This window comes from Mesocricetus auratus, unplaced genomic scaffold (genome assembly GCF_017639785.1).
Source record: "Mesocricetus auratus isolate SY011 unplaced genomic scaffold, BCM_Maur_2.0 Super-Scaffold_100001, whole genome shotgun sequence".
In the NCBI taxonomy this organism is placed as follows: domain Eukaryota; kingdom Metazoa; phylum Chordata; class Mammalia; order Rodentia; family Cricetidae; genus Mesocricetus; species Mesocricetus auratus.
Window position 1 is genome coordinate 5598954 of NW_024429187.1, and position 19830 is coordinate 5618783.

General features: G+C 45.9%; 1 protein-coding gene and 1 long non-coding RNA gene across 2 annotated transcripts; one reads left to right on the forward strand and one right to left on the reverse strand.

Annotated features, from left to right (window-relative positions):
• Positions 1 to 305: 305 nt before the first annotated feature.
• Positions 306 to 18703, reverse strand: Erp27 (endoplasmic reticulum protein 27). The gene is made up of 7 exons (XM_005072896.4): positions 18561 to 18703; positions 18285 to 18385; positions 16045 to 16182; positions 6561 to 6677; positions 3504 to 3629; positions 1206 to 1403; positions 306 to 796 (listed from the first exon to the last, which is right to left on the reverse strand). The coding sequence occupies exons 1-7, from the start codon at positions 18652 to 18654 to the stop codon at positions 746 to 748; spliced, it is 825 nt and encodes a 274-aa protein (XP_005072953.1). The 5' UTR covers positions 18655 to 18703; the 3' UTR covers positions 306 to 745.
• On the forward strand, positions 17635 to 18697 carry LOC121139684. Its single transcript, XR_005876582.1, has 3 exons — positions 17635 to 17716; positions 18068 to 18321; positions 18566 to 18697. It is a non-coding gene; the product is annotated as an uncharacterized LOC121139684 (long non-coding RNA).
• Positions 18704 to 19830: the final 1127 nt, after the last annotated feature.

A 19830-nucleotide genomic window follows, 5' to 3' on the forward strand; every position in this document is an offset into this window, starting at 1 on the left:
CCCGCTTCTGTCTATCCCTAACCTTTTACCTAGTTGACTCCCGGGGTCCTTTGCCACATTTGTATCAATCGTCACGCAGGATGGTCAGGTCCCACCACTCATCCCACCCACACAGGGAACAACACATCAGTGGGTCGTGACCTAAAGGGAAACAGAGCCCTGGAGGGCGCGGCATGTACCGCTGAGTTGGGCAGCTGGGTTCCCTCCAAAGGGTTTGGCTTCTTTTACCAGCGCTGGACTTTATTTATTTCCTGGGCTGCTGATTTACACGGGGAGCTGCAATCGCTAGAAACTTGGAGACATCGTTTAACTTTTGGAGGGAAAAATAAAGCCCCAAACATGTTTTTGTTCCTGGCCCCAAGTCAGAGAAGGAGGGTGAGGCTTCTGTCCCTGGATGACCCCAAAGGAAAAGGAACTGCGGTATAAGCCGTGTGCAGGGTACCGGAGCAGTGTCAGTGACACACCAGAACAGCCTCTCTCTAGGAACGCTCTCCTTCATGGAGTCTCCCAGGCCTCTCTCTCCTCAGGACCCGCTCACAGTAAGAAACTAGGCGGTGTGAAGGAGAGGACGGGATGTTTAAAACTAAGGGGACAAGAAAGGGAGACGCTCAGACACAAAGGGAGCAGCTGCCCTCCCAGCCCTTGTTGGAACACCGGGTGTTAACTGGTAGGGAGATTCCAACGGCCCCTTTTTATTCAGCACAGAAAGGCATCCATCGCAGTGAGCGGAAGTACCAGGGAGAGCTCAGAGCTCCTCCTTCCCCGCATCCGTGTCTTCTTCCCCATTGTGATCTCTCTGAAAAACACAGTGATGCAGATTTAACTACTCCTGAAAAACCTTAAGTCCACCTTCACTTTGAACCGCTCAACTCTTCTATTGTTAATATATATATATTTTTAAAGAGGTCTCACTTTGCGGCTCTGGTTGGACTTAAACTTATAATGTACCCCAAGCTGGCTTCTGTGGCAATCTACCCGCCTCAGCCACCAGAGTACCTGGCGTGAGCCACACCATCATGCATGAGCTCTTTATACAGGATTTCAGTTATTTCACAATGGACCTTGAACAGAAAATGGAGAAATCCCAAATTGAGTTTGCATAGACAGACCCCTTGCGGAGTGTTGTCCCGTGGACTATCTGCTCAGAGTCGCCCTGCTTTGGAATGACACGACACAGAGGCGGGCAACAAGTGCCCCACACTCACCAGCAAGGTCCCCTTTAGGAAGCCATCGCAGAAGCCTTGGACTTTCTCCACTGTAACTTCTGTGATGGGCAGAGTGTCCCACTTGTCATCCACACTTTCGTAAATGGCCAAAGCCGGCAGCTGAGACTCCTTTAGTTGGAAGTAGGATATCACCTTTCGGTTTTCCCCTCTGCCGCTGTCCACCAGAACAAAGAGGATCTGTGGTTGGGGAGAAAAGGTCCAGCTGAGAGCCTGGGGACAGAGAGACACTAGTAGTTGCTGTCACCACACAGATTGAATTTATGGTTTGTCTCACGTAATTTAGTCTAAGTTAAAGCCTGGCATGATGGAGCACACTTGTAATTCCGACCTTTGGGAGGCAGAGGTAGGAGGACCGGGGTTCAAAGTCACATTTAATATCAGCAAGTCAGCAAGTCTGAGGCTAGCCTGGGCTACATAAGACCACCTCCCCTGTTGAGAGATGCCTTTTTCTTTGCCAGCAGCATTGGTTTTTTCCCCACCAGTCGCCTGGGCTCTGCCATGTTGTAGTCCCCAAATAACACACAAGACACTGTATTAATTATGAAGCTGTTGGCCTTGCTTGTTTCTTACTGGCTAGCTCTGATTTAAGTATTTAACACATAATTGTTAATCTAAGTATTTCTCTTACCTGAGAAAAGTTTCCGGGCTTCTTACCCCTATGGCGGTTACACTTGACTCCCTGTGTTTCTCCTACCCAGAGTCCTCCTGGACTCCTAGTCCCACCTATCTTGCTTCCCTATTGGCCAACAGTGCTTTATTGACATATACACAGGACTTCCCCAACACTCCCCCCAAACATGTCTTGATAAAATTAAATGAATTTGAAATTTATTTTTGTTGCTTTGGTGTTTTATCCCTTTAGTCAAATTTAGCTACAAGAATTTTGGCTAGTTGTGGTGGCGCATGCTAGTTCAGTTTGCTGAAGGAGGAGGAAGCAGGAGGATCATGAGTTCAAGGCCAGCCTGTGCTATACATTTTTGGCAGTGCATGGTGGTACACGCCTTTAATCCCAGCACTTGGGAGACAGAGGCAAGTAGTTTTCTGTGAGTTTGAGGCCAGCATAGTCTACAAAGTGAGTTCTAGAACAGCCAGGGCTGTTACACAGAGAAACCCTGTCTAGAGAAACCAAACTAAAACAAACAAACAAATGAGAAAAAATTGTAACTCGGGGTTAGAGAGATGGCTCAGAGGTTAAGGGTGGGTACTGTTCTAGCAGAGGACCCAGATTTGGTTCTGAGCACATCAGACCAGGTAGTTCACAAGCCCCTGTAACTCCAGCTTCAGGAGATTCAACACTCTCTTATAATCTCTCTGGGCATCCTCATCCCTCCCCTCCCCCCCCCACTGAAAATTTTTTAAAAATCTTTTAAAAAAGAATTTGGACTTTGAAGACGTGTTGATAACTAAGTAAGAAAGTCTAGCCTGGTGATTAAGGGCAGAGAGTGAGGTTACATTTGCTTCCGTCTTCCTAGCTGTGTGATTTGTGACTGAGTGTCTCTGAGACTCTGTTTTCTTATCTGTAAAATGTACTGGAGGGGCAGAGACAAAAAGAAATGGTGCCTTTGGCAGTTGTGGTGCTTAGTATGAGTTTGGTAAATGTTATTTTCTAGACATAGTTTAAGAACCCCAGCCTCAGTGGCTCCTAGAGTAACAGATAATACTCTCCTTTGCTTCACGTACACACTTAGAATATAATATCTAACAACAAAACCATTGTAATCATATGTGACAGTAAAAGCCCTTTAAAGTGCATGGGTTGTTTACTTCTAGAATTCTCCATTTACTACTTTGAGCCCATGGTTGGCTGGGTAACCAAAACATAGAAAAGGAAACCACAGATGAGCTGGGGAGCTGGGTAGGGGGCTGTTCCTTAAGTCAGGTCTACCCAAGGTGGAAATCCTTGTGGTCTTCTGAACAGAGGGTTGTCTGTGTTCAGTGCTCCCCATGTCAGGGACCAGTCCTCCCCAAGACAGCTTATGTGATGGCTCTCCTTAGAAAGGCCTCGGGTTAGGTTCTGCAATGCAGGGGTAGATGAAGATGGCTGTTGCAGAGATTTCAAGCAGAACTACACCCAGGAGGGTTGGAAGAAGAGAAGGAACCCTGGAGACCTTGAAGTAGGCCTCTGGTGCTCTGTAGGTACTCATGTGGGAAGTAATCTCTGCTCTCTGTCCCAGCCTTTGGAGGCTATAGTGAGTAAACAGATTCCAACTAGGTATTTTTACGCTTACAGTCTCCCCACATATCAGTCTTCCTGTGGTGTGTCTATTCTCAACCTACCTGTCCCTGGAAGAGCTTAGCTGCTTCCCGGTATCTCTGCATGCTCTCTTCATATTCCGGGGAAGCCTTGTTCATCATCAGGAGAAGGTGAGTTTGAACCCTGGTGTTAAATAAGCCAGTTGCAATCTGGGAAATTAGATGTGTCATAGGAGAAGAGTAATAAGAGGGAGAAGGAGAGGGGAGGGAGAGGGAAGCAGACATATTTACAGAGGGACAGAGGAATGCCAGTGCAATGAGCAGAATAACACAAATGCAAATGGCTTCTAAGATGGCGCTTAAAAATTTACAACCTTGAATGTTATCAAAACCCATTGTATGCATGGACAGAATTATCAAATAGTAAAATACAAATATTTCCAACAAGTAAAATGAACTGATAGGGTTAAGACCACCTTAATCCTTGTTGTAGAGGACAATGGCCTGGTTCCCAGCACCCATGTGGTGGCTGACAACTGTCTGGAACTCCAGATCCAGAGGATCTGATACCCTCTCTGGCATCCTCTGGCTCACACACACATGTGGTGCACACACATTTACTCAAGCACATACATATATACATAAAATTTATTGAATATCCTTTTAAAAAAGTAGAATCATCTGGGGGCTGGAGGGACACCTTAGCTATCCTTGCACAGATCCTGAGTTTAGCTCCCAGCATCCATGCTGGGTAGATCTTAACTGGCTTTAATTACGGCTTCAGGGGATTTGAGCCCCTCTCCTGGTGTCTACAAGGCTCTGCATGCATGTGGTGCACATACCACTCAACAGATAAACAACAAGCACATAGTTAAAAATGGTGAAAATGCATCTTAAAATTAAGTGTAACCATCTGGTTTTCAGGCCACTGCCCTCCACTAAACAACCAAATGGAGTAGCTAAGAGGACATTGTAGACTTGATGGAAAGGTCAAGTTTAAGTCACAAAATCTATAACTGTTGGCTATGCCCTTTACTCTGGGGGCAGTCAGCCCAGTATGGGGCTGTCAGGGAACCTTAAGGATGTATTTATACAGTAATAGAAGCCTAAGGATGGATTTAAGCAACAACAGGAGCCCTAAGAATGGATTTATACAGTAGTAGAAGCCCTAAGGATGGATTTATGCAGCAACAGGAGCCCTAAGAATGGATTTATGCAGTAAGAGAAGCCTAAAGATAGATTTATACAGCAACAGGAGCCCTAAGAATGGATTTATGCAGTAAGAGAAGCCTAAAGATAGATTTATACAGCAACAGGAGCCCTAAGAATGGATTTACACAGTAGTAGAAGCCCTAAGGATGGATTTATGCAGCAACAGGAGCCCTAAGGATGGATTTATACAGTAGCAGAAGCCCTAAGGATGGATTTATGCAGCAACAGGAGCCCTAAGGATGGATTTATCCTGCAGCAGTAACCCTAAGGATGGGTTTAAGCTGCAACAGCAAGAACAAGTTGCTGGCTTCCACCTAGCTGCTTCCGCATTGGCAGGACCTGCAGATGATGTCAACCTGGCAAATGGCTGCAATCTGTCCAGAGACCCAGATGTCCAGAAGCATCCAGCCACTCCATGGCCACTGGCTGACTCCTAGGAACTGTGTGGGCCTTTCTAGTGCAGCTGGTCACAGAGGGACCACAGGCAAGGCAAGCGTGACCAGATGAAGTAGTTCCTAAAGACTTTGTCTTGGACTTTGACAACAGGTTCAGGTTACATTAGGGACACAGGATGGCAAATAATTGATTCTTGTTATAATAGTCTTTGTAGTTATAGTAACAGATGCATGCTACTTAAATTCAGAGTGGCATCCACTCTTGCAAAACATAAGGAATTCTTAGGAAGAGTGGATAGACAAGAGCTAAGGAGTCAGATGGCAGCGTTAGCTTTACTGAAGAGCACAGAAGGAGCTGGTTTAATCTCAGCAGACACAGCCTGGTTGGCACAGCAAAGCCACAGAGTGTGTACATTAAATGTACATGCAGGACCAGCGCACGGCTGGGACTTTCTGCCCAGTCTTTCCAGTACAAATATTTGTACCATCATGGACAAAAAATAGTAAATTAAATATGTTCCTCTAAAGATATTTTTTCCTGACTTTCTCTTGATAAGATTTATTGTCCCTGATAATGTGACATTTGAAAAAGACACAAAGCTATTCCGTAAGATGAGAGCTGGGCCAGGTCTAAGAGCTCTGGAAGACGTGTCCTTGCCCTGCATCTAGGACACTATGACTCCAGGGTCATGTGCACAGGGAATACTAGACCATGTTTTCTGAGTCCACAGCCAGTACTGTGGACACAAGAGAGACAATAGTGAACCTCTAGGTAAAGAAAGATATGATAATTACTATTGAGCAGCAACTTGGTTGGATTTAAAGCCATTAGGAGACACATTTCTGGTCATATATGTGAGGGCATTTCCAGAGAGGTTTGAAGAGAGAAGAGCCACCATGAAGGTGGGTAGAACAAACCAATGGGCTTCAGCACTGGCTAGACTAAAGAGAAAAACAGGGAGAAAGGGGCCTGAGAACCACTGTCCACCGCTCTGCTTCTTGGCTATGGATGTACTATGCCCAACTGTGTCATGCTCCTGCCTGCACACCTTCTCACCATGATGGACTGTGTCCCCTCAATCTGTGAGATAAAACAAACTCTTCCTTTCTTAAGTTGCCTTTGTGGCAGCAACAGGAAAAGCAACAGGAAAGCAGCCTTCTTGGTCATCGCTTGAGAAAGGTGAGTTAGTGACTGCCTCCCAGTCAATGACCTTCACGGAGCACACTCATACAGCCAGACTCCAGAGTCCAAGGTTTTGATCCAGGTGCCTTAAGTTTGTGTTTTGGGCTTTTTTTTTTCTTATGAGTTGTGTTATAGGTCATTTTGCTTTGCTGTGTGTGTTTCTCTCTTTGTTGAGTAGAGAGGGATGAGCCAATCAGTCTTAAAGGGTTAGCAAGGATATTAACTTAAACAACATGCCAGGTGTCCAGTGAGGGACAGTTACTAACAGTGGAGAGAACACCTCTGCTCTGGGGGCAAGAACACTCCAAGACACAGGAACAAAGAGGGCTGATCTTAGGGATCAGTGTTTACCAGAGGGCTGTACTCTGTGACCCAGCGGAGGCTGTGCATCTGAATGAAACGGCTCAGCTTGGAGGCATCTAAGCTTTCAATGTCTTTATCATCCAAATGCAGTTGTTCCTTATCAACCTGGGGAAGGAAAAGGAGACACAGTGAAGGACAGTAACCTGCAGCATCCTTGAGATCATTGGCAAATGGGATTTGACTACAAGGCTGTGACAGGCACTGAGCACAGCTCCAAAGACAGGAAGGAAGTTTTCTACCCTCAGGGATGCTTTTCTCTACTTGTCTCTTAAGGGCTATTTTTATGTAACACAATCACTGATATATTGAATTACGCATTTTCCATCAGCCAGCTGTTCTGAATTCCATTTTCTTAACCTCTGGCTCGCTTTTCATTTACTTACTTCCCAATATTCCCTTTTCTCCCTCTTTGGTTGGGAAGCTGCTTAAGCTTTATTTATGCCTTTAGAGACTGCCATTATGTAACACGTAGCTTCTAAGTTATCAGAATCTAATATTAGTTGGCAGTTACATCTCCCTGTTGAACATTAGAACCTACATACAAAGATTAAAAAAAACAAGCAACTTAAAAGATTGTCTGAATCAAATTAAACTTATGAAATAATAAATGCCAAGGTGTAGAAAACATACTTCTAAATTAGAATCTTAGGGGGCAAAACCCACCCAAACCAGTGGATCTTTTAAAGGGGAAGTACTAGCTCAGTGGTAGGGTGGTGCTTGCTTAGCGTGTGAGTTTCTAGGTTTAATTCCCAGCAAGAAACACACAAAAATGTTTGGTAATGGATATGTGCAGACCAGTTGGTAGGAGACTTTCCCCGGTTGTAGGAAGCCCCAGGTCTCATCTCCCGCACCACATGAGATAGACATGTTGGTTCCTGTAACCCCAGGATTCCAGAAGGAGAGGCAGGAGGATCTGCATAGAGAGTCTGAAGTGGTGAGAAGTAGGTGAAGCCACTTGGTACACACAGTTGTGTTAAAATCCAAAATGCTCACTAGGAACGTTGAGAAAAAGATGTATGAACAATAGAATCTTGTTCAGCTTTATATTCCCACTATTCTTACCAAACCATGCAAGAATAAGTCAAAGGCAATCTAGGCAACAGTGGAGAGGCTACCTTAAATGCCCTCCCCCAATAATGAGATTGATGACTACCTTAATGCCATCCTAGAATCTTCATCCAGTGACTGATGGAAGCAGAGACAGACACCCACACTGAACTGAACTGAACTCATGGAACCCAGTTGCAGAGAGGGAGGAGTGATGAACAAAGGAGCCAAGACCTGGCTGGTGACACCCACAGAGGCAGCTGACCTGAACAAGGGGGAGCTCATGGACCCCAGACTGGTGACTGAGAGGCCAGTATGGGACTGATCCATACCCCCTGAATGTGGGCATCAGTGATGAGGCCTTGGTGGCAATCTATGGGGCCTCTTATAGTATATCTGTATTATCCCTGGCACACAAATGGACTTTGGGAGCCCATTCCACGTGAAGGGACATTCTCTCAACCTGGACACATGGAAGAGGGCCTAGGCCCTGCCAGGGATGACATGACAGACTTTGAAGATTCCCTATGTAGAGCCTCACCCTCCCTGGGAAGTGGAGGGGGACCGGGGTGGAGGGTTGGGGAAGTTGGTGGGGGAGGAGGGGAGTGAGGGAGCTGGGATTGACATGGGAAGCAAGCTTGTTTCTAATTTAAATAATAATGAAAAGAATAAGTCAAAGGCTGCTATGGTAGTTTATGTCTTTAATCCCAGTGCTTAGGAAGACCAGGCAGGAGGATGGCCAGGAGTTCAAGGCAGCCTGGGCAGCATGGGACATTCTATGCCCTCCTGGGCAATAGAGCAAGAACTTCTCTCAGACAAACAAAACAAAAAGAGTGAGTTAGAGAGTGTTTAAGAGAACTTGCTGCTCTTTCAGAGGGTCTGAATTCAGTTCTCAGTATCCCAGGTTGGGTGATTCCCCGACAGTTTATAATACCAGCTCCAAGAGCATCAAGACCCTCTGGACTCTGCCAGCACCTGTTCACATGGAGACAAATCCAAACAGACACAAGGACATATTTACAGAGACAGACAGACAGACAGACAGACAGACACACACACACACACACACACACACATACACACAAGAGAGGAGGGGAAGGAGGGAGGGAGGGAAGAGGAAAGGAGGGAGAGAAAGGGAGGGAGGCAGGGAGGGAGAGGGAGAGAGAGCTGTTCTCTTAATCTTCTCTGCCTCTTAAGGCAGGCTTGCCAGATGGCAGAATCTCGCACTTAGGACTTTGCTATTGCAACCACTCAAATCATCATCATAATCAAATCCCTCTTAATATTGAGTGTGTCCAAATGCTTGAAGATTATTTTTCTAGGACATAGAGGCCCTGCTCCTGTGTGCAGCTGGCCCCGCAGCCTTGGGCCAGGAGGCCCCGCCCTCCTGCCCGGTTTCCAGGCAGTTCCCAGAATTGGAGAACTGGATGCGCCAAGAACTCCAGGTGGATTTCTGGACTCAGGAATGCAGAGGAAGGACAAAGGGTGTGCAGCCGGGGTAAAGTTCCTGCCCTAGGCAGTGGGAGTGCTTCAGTAAACTGCTCTCTCTCCTGCAGGCGCTTCAGTTCTCCCGAGGAAACATACCCGATTATTTCATTATTTCCTAAACTGATAAACTCAGGAGCAACCGCGTGTAGGGTTCCTGGAGGCAACACTTGAACAGGAAGTGTGCTTTCCACCAAGCGGATCATTTGCATAATGCACTGGAGAGAAAGCTCTATCCTAGAACGAGACTTTGGGAACGTCTTTAAAACATCTATTTTGCGAGTGTTTGGAAGGAATTTTACTTAAGTTATCCTCCCCCGGGACGGGACAGAGGCTCTGAAAGCGGAAAAGAGCAGGTTGGAAGGGCTGTGAGCTTCAGTGAATTTTTTTTTTTGTGCTACTCTTTGCTATGAGGGTAGTTCTTTGCATTCCTGCGAGCGAGCTCTCACTTCAGAAAACTGCATTAAAACTCATCTTAGTTTATGTTCTTTCTTGTTTTGTTTTCATTTGTTTATTTCAGACAGGTTTCATGGAGTGAGGCTCGTTTTTGGTTTTCTGTGTAGCCAGAGATGAATCTGAACTCCCGATCAGCCCTGAACCGTCTCCCCCGTACTGGAATTCCAGGTGTATACCACCATGTCCCATTCATCTTAGTTATACTGCAGCTATAATATTTTATGACAGTCCAGTCAGAAAATTACTTGCGTAGTACTGAGAAATGATTTGTTAAAGAATTCCTTCGTGTCTCTGATTTTATATATGTATACACACACATATATATGTATATACACTTTTGTTTGTTTTGATACAGTGTCTTCTGTAGCCCAGGATGGCTTTAAATTTGCTGCCTAGTCCAGTTCCTCCTGTCAGTCTCCCGAGGGGCTGGATTATAGGTGTGCACCACCACCATGCCCATTGACAAACACACTTTACGAAAGTGTTTTGATACTTTGACATATATTACTTCTCTCTATTTTTACAGTCATTTCTTCTGGCTCTCCATGTCTGGTAAGGTAGATAGTCCAGGCTGGTCTCGAACTCACAGAGATCCGCCTGCCTCTGCCTCCCGAGTGCTGGGATTAGAGGCGTGCGCCACCAACGCCCGGCCATACTAAACATTCAAAAAGAACAGTTCAAGGGTCAAGAATGGCTTACCACATTTCTCTTATATCCCCTTGGGTCAGAATTGGACCAACTTTCTTTCTTAAAATAGAAGTGAATAAGAAAATCCAAAATAGTGCAGAAATTCAAATAATAGGGCAGGCTCGTGGTTTATTAACTCCACAGATTGGATCCGTGTGAGGATTAGATCTGTATAGGGTTTATACAGAAACAGGGGGTCTCCTTGCTGTCACACTCTCAGACAGGCTGAGTCCTTGACAGCCTCACTGTCTCATGCAACTTCTAATTGTACCCCGAACTTTGCTGAAGTGCTTCCTGGAAACATTTCTGTAAGTCAGCCCACACTAGTGTCCGAGAGCAAGTGTCTGTCTTCCTTACCTTTCTGTTGCTGTGGTAAGACCATGGTCAGACACAGCCTGGGAGGGGAAGGGTTTATTTGGCTTACAAATCAGTCTATCACCAAGGGAAGCCAAGACAGGAACCTGGGGGTAGGAACCGGATTGGAGACTATGGAGGAATGCTGCTAGCTGGCTTGCTCTAGCTGGTCTCTGTTTCTGATTCCTGCTTTAAGTTCCTGCCTTGGCTTCCCTCAGTAATGAACTGTGGCGTCAGTCAAATGCACACTTTCCTCCTCAGACTGTGGTTGGCAATGGTCTTTATCACAGAAACTCTAAGACACATACAAATGGGTACCAGAGCGGACAGTTGCTGTGACAGATACAGCACTGTCCTCATGGAGAGAGTTGTGAAGAATTTGGAACTCTGGGTGAGAGAAGCCACTGAGTGTTCAGAGCTATCTTGTGGGAGGCTGGAAAAGAATACTGAGAGCAAGGCAGATGTTAGAGGCCTGGCTTGTAAAGTTTCAAGACTTGAAAGTTCTTCAAAGACTCTATCGAGGCTATTCACATGATAGTTTAAATTGGGAACATGTACTGCTGGGAATCATCTGTGCCCAAGAAGAAACCAGCATCACTGAGGTGAAATCTGGAAGCCCTTCCTCAGGGGCGTACTTCAGAATCTTCACACAGAGACTGTGGGCCACAGGGGCCGAGACTGAATCTCATGTTGGCTGCTGAACTTGGTGTTTTGTAAAGATCTTCCACATATGGCTGGCTTGGGTAGCATGAAGGGGGCATGGAGAGCAACTGGAGTTTGGCAATATGGGACAACGTTAAGGTCCCTGAAGACAGGCCAGGAAAGGCTGTATAGGTAGAGCCTATAATATTGTTGTGAAGAGATACCATAATCATGGTAACTCTAATAAAGGAAAACATTTAATTGGGGCAGGCTTACAGGTTCAGAGGTTTGGCCCATTATCATCACAGCAAGAAGCATGGCGGTGTGCTGGCAGGCATGGTGCTGGAGAAGGAGATGAGAGTTTTACATCCAGCAGAAAGAGAACGCCACACTGGGTGTGGGTTGAGCATCTGAGGCCTCAAAGATCACCCCCAGTGACACACACTTCTTCCTCTTCCAAGAAGGTCACGCCTCCTAATAACGTGACTCCCTATGGGCCTATGGGGGGGCATTTTCATTCAAACCACCACAGAGGCAGTTGGTGAAGATTCAGTCTCAGCTGCAGTGACGATCCCAGCACATATGAGATGACAAGACTGTGTGGTGGTCCAAGTACAGTGGCAGCTGTAGAGGGAGCGAGTTTGAGCCTCTCGGACAAGCTATGTGTGCTATGACCGATAGAGCCTGAGTGAAATGGAGCTTTCCAAGACCTCTGGAGCCCAGAAGACTGTGAATCCCAGATATTGGACAGTGAGCTACTGAGGTTGTGGAAGTTTGGTTTTGCTTTGCTTTGACCGCGGCTGTGCCATGATTCCTATCTCTTGGAGTAAGAAAATATTTAACTTCTAAAATTTATTATTATTATTATTATTATTATTATTATTATTTATAGGAGCCCATAGACTTTGGAGTATTAGAGGGACTTTGGTCATTCTGCAGAGATTTTGAACTTTTAAAAAGACTTTGGATATTTTGAAGAGACTAAACCTTGGAAGTGTTTGGAGTTTTAAAGACCAGGACTTTTAAAGTTATTTATGCTTTATGTTGTTATGTTAATATGAGATTTTGATGGTGGACAAGAAACAAAGACAACAGTTGAAGAGTGACGCATTTGTGTGTCAAGCTGACAAGGGGTCAATTGCACTGGCTACTGTTTGTCAACTTGACACAAGTTAGGGTCAATTGGAAAGATGACTCCTTAAGATTGGCCTATAGGCAAGACAGGCATTTTCCTGATTAATGGTTGACATGGGAGGGCCCTGCCCACTGTAGGTGGTGCCTCCTCAGGCTGGTGGGCTGAGTTACATAAGAAAGCAGGCTGTGAAAGCCATGGAGAACAAGTCAGTAAGCATCATTCTACTATGGCCTCTGCTTTAGCTCCTGCTTCCTGCCTTGAGCCTGCCCTGACGTTCCCCAGTGATAGAGGGTAACCTCAGAATTATAAGAAGAAACAAATGTTTCATCACAGCAGTAGAAACCCCAGTAGTTCTGCCTCAGTAATAATGAGTCAGTGTATTTTTACTTATTATTCATCTTATCTTTAAATCTATTCTTCCTCTTACAAATGTAGTAACTCTAAATTCTGAAGTTTTGCTACCAAACTATATAGTATATAGATCCTATATCAAATTCTAGATTAAGCCCTGAGATATAATCCTGGGCTTTGATTAATTAATACCAGGGGCTTAGGGAAGTTGTTTGGAATAAAGTTTTTGAGATGTAGACTTTGGAATGAGGAACATTAAATAAATACAACTTAGGATAAAGACAGAGATTTTCTTTGGGGGCTGGAGAAATGCCTCAGTCATTAAGAATGCGTGGGACTCTTGCAGAGGGACTGAATTCAGATCCCAGCACCCACATCAGGAGGTTCATAACTGCCCATATCTCCAGCTCCAGCAGACCTGACACCCTCTTCTGGACTCTGCTGCACCCAAGAGGACATACAAATACATACAGACACACAGACACATAGAAATGCATGTGTAAATGTAAAAGAACCATCAAATTAGTTTAAAAAAGAACTTCCTTTAGTGCCTTAGAGAGCCATTACAATGCAGGAGGAAGAGGAGGCTGAGCTTGGCACCAGGCAGCCACGTGACCGTTGTGAAACATTGGGGAGTTGCTTCCATCTACCAGAACTTTATTTTTCCTGTTGAAAACTCAGCAAGAATATTCTGGTTTCTTTTCTATTCTTTTTTGGATTTTTGAAGACAGGTTTTCTTTATGTAACAGGTCGGGCTGTCCCAGAACTAGCTATAGACCAGGTTGGCCTCTAATTCACAGAGATCCGCCTGCCTCTGCCTCCTGTGTGCTGGAATTAAAGGTGTGCACTACCACTGCCCGGCAGGAATAATATTCTTTTCTTCATATTTTGTGAGAATTATAATAGTGCTTATCATAGATTAGATACACACAGACACAGTCCTACACACAGAGACACATATAGGCAGATGGACAGACAGACTGACAGATTCAAAAATAAACAAATTGTGGAAAACTGCAGATAGTAAAATGTGGATCTAAGTTGAAAGAAGGTCCCATAAAGTTTTCAATAGGCTCATGCTTCACAATATGAAACAAAACGGTCCCAGTTTTTCTTTACTGAAGTTATTCTGAACTCCTGAACAATGATCCTATTAAGATATGTACCAAAGTTTGAAAACGCAACCGAGAATCAGTGTTTATGTAACAGCTGACCTGTAAAAACTCCAACCTTTCCCAACCCTGCCAACGAGGTGGCACAAAACCAGCCTGTTTGTTTTCTGGCATGGCACATAGAGTTTGTCCACCGATGTCCCAAGGCTTTGCTTTGAGTAGGGCTGTCACTAGTGGCCAGCATAAAACAGATGACAAGGAAGGGTCTTAGAAGAGCCACCAACAGGGTGCTTTATAGAGAGTTCCTTGTAAGCAGAGTTCACACTACTGTCAGGTCTGCTCAGCACCTATTTGGGGGGGGCTGGTTTTGAACTCCTGGTCCTCTTGCCTCAGGCTCCCGAGTGCTGGGATCACAGGGCTGCATCACCAAGCTTGGCAGATCACCCCATCTTTTATTTCTATTGCTATTTCTCCACTCCAGCCCCATTCTGTCTCATTAAAAACGTATGTGTGTGGTTATTTTGACTACATGTATGTGCACCACATGTATGCCTGGTGTCTGAGTAGGTGAGAAGGAGTCAGATCCCCTGGAACTGGTGTTGAGAGCTGCCAAATGGTTGCTGGGAATCAAACCTTGGTCCTCTGCAAGAGCATCCAGGGCTCTTAACCTCTGGGCCACCTCTCCATCCCCCTGTAGACTCTGGATAAATTTCACATAGTCTATTTTGCTGAGTTAGCAAGAGCTCTTGCTCCTTGAATCCATCTTATTCTTTGTTTCCAAAATAATCTTGCCAAATCTCATTTCTATCCATGTTACTTTCCTGACCCAAAGGCTTCAGGGAGCTTTCTGGTGCCAATTAAAGTAAGTAGAAGCCCAGGATACTGGTACTGTGGTTTTAGCACAAATATGTTCTAATAAAGCTTCCCTGTCTTATGTTCCTTTTCCTGTAACATGTACCTTGGGATCTAGTCAAGTTGGCATCATTGATTCCTAACTACATTCAGTTTTACTCCTTTGGCCATGATTCTCCATTAAATGCCCAACTTTAACATATACTTCCCATTTAATTGTCTCTCTGTATTATTTTTGTAAATTTCCAAACTATTTTCACTCCCATAACACTTTACTCTTAGTGATGCTTTCTAATTATTTTTTCTTCTTTTGAGACAGAGTTTCATTATGTAGCTTTGGCTGTCCTGACTCACTGTGTAGATTAGGCTGGCCTCTAACTCACAGAGATCTTCCTGTCTTTGCCTCCCTAGTGCTGGGATTAAGGGTGGGCACATCTTCCAGCTTTATAGTGGTGTTTTCTATTAGTATATTGGCTATAAATATTTTGCTGCATTTTTAAGTTCTATGAGAACAGAGAGTATATTCAATGTTACTGTTATCAGTACCTTATACAAGAGTTGTCTAATAAAATATTTGATAAACATAGGCCAGCTTCTCAACATATAAAATTATAAAATTGTAGGGCTAGGTATGTCCTTTGGTTGGTAGTTTGCTTGCCTGGCACACATGAGGTTCTGGGTTTGATTCCCCCGCACTGCATAAATAGGGTATGACAGTGTGTGCCTATGCCCGTAATCTCAGTATTTGGGAAGTAGGAGACTAGAAGTTTAAGGGGATCATCATCTATGTATCAAGTGGCCATTCGGAGCTACATGAAAACTTGGTGTGCACGCGTGCGCGCACACACACACACACACACACACACACACACACGCATGCACGCACGCACGCTCGCATGCACGCACGTATTTATGTAGCATAAACTGCTGTGCTCTCTCTCTCTCTCTGCCTCTCCTGTGTGTGTGTGTGTGTGTGTGTGTGTGTTTGCCTGTATTTGTCTTCAGTGCTTACCATGACCTTAGGGATAATATGGTTATTTTATAGAGGTAAGAGCTGAAGGGAGTAAACACTAAGTGGCTCACTCACCCTCTCTGCCTGGTAAGGCACCATTCATTCCCGTGCTCTATACACCTCAGCCCAGCACCTACCTGTTTTCCAGACTGAATTGAGTCATTGTCCTTGTCAACAATGTCCCTCAACTTGGCACCAGCAACAGTGTTAAAGACACAGAGTTCACCAGCAACAGTGTTAAAGACACAGAGTTCACCAGCAACAGTGTTAAAGACACAGAGTTCTCTCCCCACCCCAAGGAAAACCTGGGAGAAGGCTGGAGCTACCCACCCAGCTTACCTGTCGGAAGAGGCAGATGCTGTTTCCGGTGATGTTGTAGTGGGTCAGAACCTCAGAACTGTTGCTGATTGCAAACGCTATGTCTCGGAACTGCTGTGCCATGCTGCGGAATGTGGACACTATTGGTATCTCTAAATCCTAAAAACAAAAACAAACAAACAGCAAACAGAGAAAGAGAGAGGGAGGGAGAGGGTGAGAGAGAGATAGAGATAGAGAGAGAGAGAGAGAGAGAGAGAGAGAGAGAGAGAGAGAGAGAGAGAGAGAGAGAGAGAGAGAGAGAGACTCACAGGTCATTTTTGAGAGGAGAGACATGGAAGAAAAGTATGCTCATGCCAGAAGTTTTGATTTAGTCCAGTAAAACACGTGTTATCATTACACATGCAGGCTATACTTGCAGTGGCATCTTTGAGATCCCCAGGCTGTGTGAGTTTATAGGTTATTAGGAAAATTGTATCTAAGCCTGTAGTTTTTGTGGGCACTCATCATGCAGCCTGATTTCTACTTGTAGCTGATGGAAGCCTTGGTGTCCAAGGTCTGTGAAGTTGGGCTATATAGTCACTCATCCTTGCTGCTCCCCCTGTGTCCTCCTCTCCCCTTGGGAGCAATTTGTGGGGGGACAGGGTGATGTAACATTAAGAAAATGGGCGCTTAGCCTGGTCACTGGAAATGTGCAGGGGGCTGAGGGTCCTTCAGTTTGTGCAGGAAGGAGCTTACTGGTCTATGCATCTGTGGCAACCCATGCCTGCACTTAAGGAGACAGGAAGCCACTCATCAGTGATGGTGGCTGTGGGCCCACAGACATGGCACTGTCTTCCATGCTGCCTTAGGATGTTTGTCCACAGATGCTCCAGGCAGTCTGCCTATTTTCTCTACATCTCACTGAGCTAAAGGGCGTGTGCAAGGAGAAGGGAAGATTGCTAGTCTTGCATCTGGGATCACCAAAACAGAGTTGGCACCTTTCTCTTTTGAAAGCAAGAGGGTTATTCTTTTAGAAGCAGTGGATGTTTGTTCATTGGCTCACTGGTTTGTAAAACTGAGCTTTTGAAGGACCCAATGGCGGCATCTGGTGGCTGTTTGTGTTACTGCACCCTTCCGGTTCCCTCTTCCCTTTCTGCAGCTCAGACTTCCATCACCAAACGCGATTTCCTCTCCCATTGACACCCATAACAGCTGTTCCCAGTTTTGTACACAGTTTGGACAGGGTGACTGTGGATTAGAATCAAGGAACTGAAGTATAGAAGAAGGTCTGGGGTAAGAGAATAGGACCTGGGTTAGCTATGAGGATTGCCAGGTGCTATCGAGAGAGAGAGAGAGAGAGAGAGAGAGAGAGAGAGAGAGAGAGAGAGAGAGAGAGAGAGAGAGAGAGAGAGAGGGAGGGAGGGAGGGAGGGAGGGAGGGAGGGAGGGAGGGAGGGGGAGGAGGAGGGAGGGGAGACACAGAGAGAGAGACAGAGACACAGAGACAGTGAGAGACAGAGACCGACAGAGATAGAGACAGACAGGGAGGGAGGGGAAAAGGGAGGAGGGGAAAAGGAGAGAGAGAAGGGGAAAGAAAGGGAGAGAAAGGGGGGGGAACTGAATTGAGACCCTTCTGTTTACAGCTGTCTGCATTACCCAACAATCAATATGGAAGATGTCAGTGACCACTTGATGGTCCTCAGTGTTCAGAGAGGGTAAGAAGATTAATGAGGGTCGACCTTTTTGGTTTAGCACAGTCTGTGAAAGATAATCCTAGCCTATCCTTTCGGCCAGTCCCATTACTACGGCATTTTCTCATGCTCTCACTACTCAGGAGGCTGAGGTAGGAGGACTGTGGGTTTGAGGGAAGCATGAGCTACACAGAGCATTCTAGGCAGCCTGAGTTGTGAGACCTTATCAGGAATACACAATAAAAAATAAGTTTAAAATGTGCATCTTTGTTCACTTCTGCTGCTGGTGGGCACCATGGGCACAGGTGAGGCTACTTAGGACAGTGGTGAGGTGTGATAGGAGTCTGACCTGCAGACCCCCACCCTCTTTCCAAGGTGCCCATAGGTGAGGAGACACAGCCACGGGACTCTGAGACCCGATGTGGAGGACACGCTGCTTTGAAATGAGGGGATCGCTCTCAGACGACAAGCTGAGAGCAGTCTGAGCATTCTTGCTACCAAATCAGCGTCTAGCCCAGCAGGCCACTGTCATGGCTACCCTAAGGCAGAACATGTCTGAGCACAGGTGCAGGAGTAGAATGTATGCACAAACCTGGAAGAAGCCTATGATGGCCACCTCGGCAGTCTTGGTGAGTTCCTCGGTAGCCGGGATGTCTGTGAGCCATATGGCTTCCTGGGTAGTGCTGAGACCGTCTGCAGTAAGAGGGGTAGAGATGATAGGCAGCACACATCTTTACTCAGAAACTTCTGGGAAGTGTTGCGGGTTTGAATGAAAATGCCCAGAATATTTCATATTGTCCTCTCTTCTGCTATGACATGCTTCCTTAGGTAACCCAACTATTTCCCCCTTCCCCCCTTTTTTTTGTACCTGAGGCTTCTTCAGCATCTGCCGGGACTTCTGGGAGCAGGCCACACATGAGGATAAATGAAAGGACGAGGCATCTGAACCAGGAGACTCCCATTGTTGTCCCGTTCTAGCCCTGGATGTTGAGGTTGGGGTTGCCGATCCAGGACAGCCTGACGTAGTGAAATGGCTGTGGGTTGTTAGCGCTCTGGGAATTTCACAGCTGGCCCCTGGGGAACCTTCACCTTCTGTGACAAATGGCTCAAAGTGGCAGGGCCTTGGAGCATATCCAGCCAGGAGAAAGACAGGTTTGTTCATTTAAATAATAAAAATACGTAAGGACCCGCGCCTCCTTTTGATGTCGGTAGTAGGCTACCAATACAAGCGTCAGCTGATGCAATGTCTCCCGGCTCACACTGTTGACGGGAGAGGGGGACACAAACGTGGGTGACTTAAATACGAAACAGAGAGGGGCGAAACGTGGAGAAGTTCATAGGCTGTTGGGAGAGAGATGAAGGTCACTTGGGGGAGAGTAGGGTTTGCTGAAGAATGTCTGCGTGCAAGGAAGTGCCAGCAGAGTCCTGGGTGGATATGATTGTCCAGACATCAAAACGTGTAAAGGACACGCGCTGCTTTTATGTGCCAAGACAAAATATTCTACATGACAAAAGCAACTGAAGAGAGGGCAGGATTTATTATGGTGCCCAGTTTGAGGGTACAGCCGGTCACAGCAAGGAAAGCACGTTGTGACACAGCTGGCTGGTCACACTGCACCCGCAGTCGGGAAGGGAGATGGGCTCGGCTCGGCTCGCTTTCTCCATTGATCCCAGCATGGAGGGACCCTACACATGGGTGGGGTGAGCATTCCCACTTCAATGAACCCAGCCTAGAAGCTCTCTCACAGGCAGGCCTGGAGGCCTTTCTCCATGGTGGTTCTAGAGTCTGTCAGGCTGACAGTGGATATTGACAAGAGATCTCATGGGAAGAACTGCCATCTAGACATGAAAACAGAATGTGAATGAACATGAGTCACTGAGCATTACAGGACGGAAGAGAATGACAGACTTGAGGCCGTCTTGCAATAGGCCTTTATGCAACAGAGTAAACTAGCGTAGATGCTTCTACTTCATCCAGTGGATGTCGAGAACCCAAGGAAGAGTCCCAAGCAGGAGCCAGAGTTTGATCTGGGCCACTACAGGTGGTGGAGTGCACATCTCAGTCTTCGATGAAGGCCCCCGAAGAAAATACAATAAATGAAATTTAGAATGTTTACTCTCTGTATTACTAACACCCA